This window comes from Triticum aestivum, chromosome 5B, assembly GCF_018294505.1.
Source record: "Triticum aestivum cultivar Chinese Spring chromosome 5B, IWGSC CS RefSeq v2.1, whole genome shotgun sequence".
NCBI lineage: Eukaryota > Viridiplantae > Streptophyta > Magnoliopsida > Poales > Poaceae > Triticum > Triticum aestivum.
In genome coordinates, this window is record NC_057807.1 from 582,036,799 (window position 1) to 582,042,720 (window position 5,922).

Below are 5,922 nucleotides of genomic sequence, written 5' to 3' on the forward strand. Positions count from 1 at the left end.
ACCCAAAGCACTCCTACGGTATCCGGGAGTTACACGATCTCATGGTCTAAGGAAAAGATACTTGACATTGGAAAAGCTCTAGCAAAACGAACTACACGATCTTGTGCTATGCTTAGGATTGGGTCTTGTCCATCACATTATTCTCCCAATGATGTGATCCCGTTATCAACGACATCTAATGTCCATAGTCAGGAAACCATGACTATCTGTTGATCAACGAGCTAGTCAACTAGAGGCTTACTAGGGACATATTACGGTCTATGTATTCACACGTGTATTACGATTTCCGGATAATACAATTATAGCATGAATAAAGACAATTATCATGAACAAGGAAATATAATAATAATCCTTTTATTATTGCCTCTAGGGCATATTTCCAACAACATGTTCCATGTAGGGCTGGAGGTTTGGTTCATCAAATGGAGACTCTTAGCTTTGTGTTCATCCTGAAGATGATGCTAAAAATCCTTCGCATGACAAATGATTTGTCTCTTCTATTGCAAAAGAAGGATCAAAATGTTGTTCAGGTATGTGATGGAACATGCTATATGTATCTAGTCTGTTTGATATGTTTTGTTCATGTAAACATACATGCATCTAAAATTGTAATTGTCTCATTTTAGGAAATGTCATTGGTTACAGATGTGAGAACACGTTTGATCAACTGGAGAAATAATGGTTGGGAGCCACTCTTGGAAGATGTCAAAGCCTTTTGCGCCAAAAACGACATTCCCATACCAAATATGGATGGCATCTTTACAAAGGGGGGGGGGGACAAGAAAAGGTGGACGAAACAATGTCACGGCTGACCATTTTTTCCACGTGGACACCTTCTATGCTGCCATAGACTCCATCACCATAGAGTTTGATCATCGTTTTAATGAGGTATCTTCAGAGCTGCTCCAGAACTTCTCTTGTCTTGACCCTAGAAACTCCTTTTCTAGGTTCAATGTGAATAAGCTTGCTAGACTCACAGAGATTTGTCATGAGAATTTCTCAGATTATGAACGTGAACATATAGTTGATAACCTAGAGCTATTCATTATCCATATGAGAAGAATTGAAGACTTTAGAGCTTGTCATGATATTGCAAGTCTAGCAAAAAAGATGGTTGAACTTGAGAGGCATGTCATGTTTCCTGCTATTTATCGCCTCATTGAGTTGGCATTGCTACTACCGGTAGCGACGGCAACAGTTGAAAGAGCCTTCTCATCAATGAAAATCATCAAGACTGAGTTGCGCAGCAAGATGTGTGATGGCTGGCTAAATGACTTGATGGTGTGTTACATTGAGCGAGAGATCTTCAAAAGTATTGATCTCAATAAAATTAAGGAAGATTTTCAGAAGGAGGGTAGGGCACTGCCATTGCCTGGGTCTTCTACACGCCACTAAATGCTTCATTATCGGTATGTTTTAGGTTGTTTTTCTATTGAAACATGTCTGCAATTTCGTTGTATTTGGTTATTCGTTTGTAGTGTGCACTGTTAGTGTGTATTGACTCCTTTGATTTGCATAAAGAAAAATCTTAGTGAGACTTCGCCCCACCTTAATTTTTTTTTCGTGGTCCGCCTCTGTATGTGCTATGAAAAAACATCGTTGAAAGCCTCGTAGTCAAGCCAGATTGGCTATCGGAGGAGGACAATCCCTTATGATGTCCATCTTTATCAACCAAGTACTTGAAGAAAAACCTGGATCTCTCTCTTGTCGCACCATCACGTAATGGATCACCGTTTGAGCATCACCGAAAATGATTGTTTCCTGCTTGTAGAGATAGCAAAAATTCTAAATGTATCTCGTCGTGCATTCAAGCTGATCATAGACCCGGATTGAATTTGCAAGATATCTATGATTTTGTGTTTGAGGATCCCAGAATTTTCCATCTCTACAATACTCGCTTTCAGCTCGTCGCTCATTCGTTTGTGTGAACACAATATACAAGAAAGATCACGTGGGACCAGAGGATGGGGTGTGTTCATCTATGAAATCTTTCACAAACCACCACCATGTTTCCTCGACTCTTACAGTGACCAATTTGGGTTTACACACAGCACGAGTGGTATTTTGTGGCCTCCTCTTCCTTTTCATGCGTTGAACTTTTTTGGGGGCAATTTTCGGTGCACAAGATTATGTACAATGCGACTTTGGCAACTTGGGCAATCTCGCATTTCCATGTTCTGAAAAAGGCATGCAGGCTATTCGAACATCTGAACAACTTTAGACAGCAGAACTGCTCCAATTGCAATTCGGTGCACAAGATTATTTGCACGATCAATACACCGTTACCCAACAAATTTGCGTTAGTTCCTACCTCTATCTCCCGCTATATACAGCTTGTCTCTCTCACTCTCAAAGTCAGTACATTTTCCAGCTTCATTCATCGCTGGAGGTTATGAGCGTCGGTATTTGCCCGTTGTCCGCAAAATCCAACTTGTTCAGCCTCATGCAGCACAACACATGCTCAGGTAGCTCCTCAGCCTTCTGTGCCTGCACCCAGACGACAAGGTTCAGACTTTCAGCCAACAAAATACTCCTCATGACAACAGGTCCCAAGGCCAAGAACAGAGGGGAAATATTAAGTACCTGAATGGTCAGCCCAAGATCGATGACACCATGTTTCAGCCGCTCTCGGAAGGTCTCAAGGCCCTTCCGCGATATGTAGCTGAACCGGTGCACGTCGATGTCGATCTCGAAGTAGTTCGAGCCCTGCATCACAATGAACAAACGGACGCACACGTTTCAGTCAGCACTAGGACATGAAGAAATCTCTGAATTTGAGCACATGGAGATGTGAGACAGCATAATTGGTTAGTACAGTACCTTGTAGAATTTGTGCTGGGGCCTAGACAGCACGGGCTTCTGGTTGTAGGTCTGCACAAGCCTCCTCTCGGCCGCGCTGAGCTGCAGGTCTTCAGGGTTTACAATGCCGGCCAGGATTTTCAGCCTCTCTGTGTAGGGCACGTTGCTGTCCACCGGGAACCCCTTGACCTTCTCCATTTCCTCGTTCATAACACTCTGCATAACCAATTACTCATCAGAAACTTGTCCAAGCCTCCAAGGTACTGAAAATTGTTAGATTGTGAAATGAAATAGAAATGTAATCAATTTGGCTCACCTTGATGCTGTCCTTGAGCTGAGGAGAGATCTCCTTGTCGAAGCTATCGGATATCTTGAAATACAGGACCAGGCTAACCCCGTCGCCGTCGTTCTCGCCGAACATGGTAGTAGGGTAGGTAGGCAACTGTACAGATCAGTTAGCTTGTTAAATTCAGATCTAACCAATCAATTCCCAAAGGTGACAAATCAGTACAACTTGTTAAGTGTTAGGTCAAGAAACACGAGTGAATTACCTGAATGTTGACAATGAGGAGCGAAGGGAAGGAGTCGTGGGGCTTGAGCGACGGGAGCGCGATGTGCTGCGCAATGTGGTGCACCTTCCTTGGGCAGGCAAACATGTCAGCTCCGATCGGGGTGTAGGGGGAGCAGTTTGGGGCTGGGGATTTCCTCTTGTCTCTGCAACCAATTTCATAAGCTTCAGTCAGGCATGCTGACAGACGAAATATACAGTGAGTGAATGCACATCAGGAGTTTCAGTAACACTGCTTCTTACCTGAAGAAACCCTCCCCTCTGACCCTGAACACCGACGGCTCGAGGACCGACCAGCAGCCCTCCGACGGCTTCTCGCCGGCCGCACACGGCAGCGTCAGGCCCGCTCTCGGCCGGTACAGGTACTTGGCCGAGCCAGCTGAATTAATCGTCAGTTTCGTCAGCAAAGCAGGAACGAAATGCTGATGAACAAATTGAACAATAGTGCTGGATCAGTAGGCGAAAGTGGTGATGTTGACTCACTCATTTCGGTCATCTCATCGCCCTCGTACGACCTCCTCCGGAAGGAGAGCCTGACGACGGCCGATTTCTTCCTCTGGTGGTGCGGGCTGAACCCGGCGACCGGCATCGGCTGCACCTTGTGGCTCGGGACGGAGCCCGGGAGAGGCCGAGGCGAGCAGGACGCCGCGCTCTGCGGTTCTTTCAGGCCACCGGCAGCGGCATGACCAGGAGCAGGAGCAGCGTCGGGGTCCTCGCTTTTCCCCGGGGGGTCGCCCTGGCACGCCTCCGCGTCCGCGATGCTCCGGAGGCGCTGCACGGCGTCCGCCAGGCACGCCGCGTCCTTGCACGGCGACGCGCTCGTGCCGCCGGCGGCGTCCTCCGGGAGAGGATCTGGATTTTGCAAGGAGGGGGATGGATATGTGAGCACGGCGAGCCTGGAACTTACTGCACTGCAGGGCAGGAAAGATGGGGGCGAGCGCCATACCTCCACTGACGCTGGAGTAATCGTTGTCGTCGTCGTCGGAGCCGGCCGAGTCTCCCAGCATGCTGACGGAGTCGTACCACGCCTCGTCGCAGATCACTGCAAAAAACAAGAAAAGAAAATTCAGTGCTCTGGTCGAGCAGGTCGGCGCCGGCCGGAGAACACGAGGCGTTTGGTTTGGTGCCTCACCATTCCCTGCGTCCATCTGGCTGTGCTGCCACTGCAGCTGCGTGAGGTGGAGCGTGACGCCCGAGGCCGGCGGCGCGCCGTCGACGCGGACGACCCCGTGGCGCGCGGCGAAGCGGCCGGCCGCGTCGCCGGCGATCGCGGCGGACACCTTGCGGCGGAACTTGGTCGCCGTGGCCGACAGCTTCCTGGAGGACCTCCGCCGCCGCCTCGTGGTCGACACGCAAGAACCCATCGCCGGCGAGCACGCACGCACGCACACCTGACCGGACCAAACCACCCTCGCAGAGTTAGCTAGCAACTCAAGGCCGGCCGGCTTGAAGCTTGACGGACGGATATATACCGCACTTTGGGAGAGACCCAAGGGACGGATCAATCAAAGAGCTTTACCTGCCCTTATCGATCAACCCAATCAATCAATCTAGTAGCGACCTCTAATTATCTCAGACTTCTCAGCGGATAATGCCAGGAGAAAAAGGGGTTCCTCTCGGACACGGGAGCCCGGCCGCCAACAATTCCGCAGTCTCCAGCTGCCTACCACCCCAAGCAGTCCTCCCTCTACTTGTACTAGTACCTCGCCCTAAGCATCATCCTAATCATGGGATGGGAGGGGAGGGAGGCGAGAACGTGACGCGCATGCCACTTAGTTAATTGACCCGTGCCCGGCCTAAAGCGTGTTGATCATCCATTCCATGGACGGATCCCCTCCCTGATCTTTGCTGCTCCGCAAAGGCGCGGCATATGAATCGCCGGGAAAGGGTAAAGAATTCCGAGGCGGAGGGACGGGGAGGGTACGGGGCACTGCCCGGTCTCTGTCACGCGTGTTCCAGGAACCCAACCCAGCCCAACCCAACCTAAGCGGGGTCGCAACAGTGCCGCTGGCTCCACTAATTAATCCGGCCATGAAGCTTCTCAGCTTCCGTTCACCTATTTTTTATGGCGATGAAGGAATAATGGTTGGGTGAGTCGAGTCGAATAGTACCCGGGCCTCGGTCGATCCAGGTTTGTTTGGCTTGGTTTGTGTAGAGCATTACTAGTAGAATCCTCAAACCCTCAAACCCTCACTAGTGTTTTAAGGGTTCAAAAATGATTTTTTTGTGCATTTTTACGGGTTGAAAAACAGAGACAAAGATTAGAACCCTCAAACCCAACCCTTATAGCGGAATATTCCCCATGAACGACGTTGTTGTTGCGCGCGGGAGGTCGACGGGGTGGCCGCCGGCGACGGGGGCGACTAGCAGCGGCGGTCGCGGGCGTGGGCGCGGGAGTTGGGAGGATTTTTCCCTCCCGCGCGAGTGTAACCGCCAAATGAGGGTTGGGGTAGCTTTTGCTCCCCAGCCCTTACTTTTGAGGATTGAAAGAGGGTTTGAGGGTTGGACCTTTAAAAAAAATTGAGGGTTTGAGGGTTAAGGGGTTCTAGTCTACA

At 49.7% G+C, this 5,922-nt stretch overlaps 1 protein-coding gene across 1 annotated transcript; it reads right to left on the reverse strand.

Moving 5' to 3' along the window:
• Positions 1-2,196: 2,196 nt before the first annotated feature.
• On the reverse strand, positions 2,197-5,227 carry LOC123113388 (uncharacterized). The gene is made up of 10 exons (XM_044534609.1): positions 4,887-5,227; positions 4,500-4,758; positions 4,314-4,409; positions 3,851-4,219; positions 3,611-3,746; positions 3,351-3,513; positions 3,116-3,241; positions 2,821-3,015; positions 2,584-2,706; positions 2,197-2,487 (listed from the first exon to the last, which is right to left on the reverse strand). Exons 2-10 carry the CDS (start codon positions 4,729-4,731, stop codon positions 2,374-2,376), a joined length of 1,554 nt encoding a protein of 517 aa, XP_044390544.1. The 5' UTR covers positions 4,732-4,758; positions 4,887-5,227; the 3' UTR covers positions 2,197-2,373.
• Between the last annotated feature and the right edge of the window lie 695 nt (positions 5,228-5,922).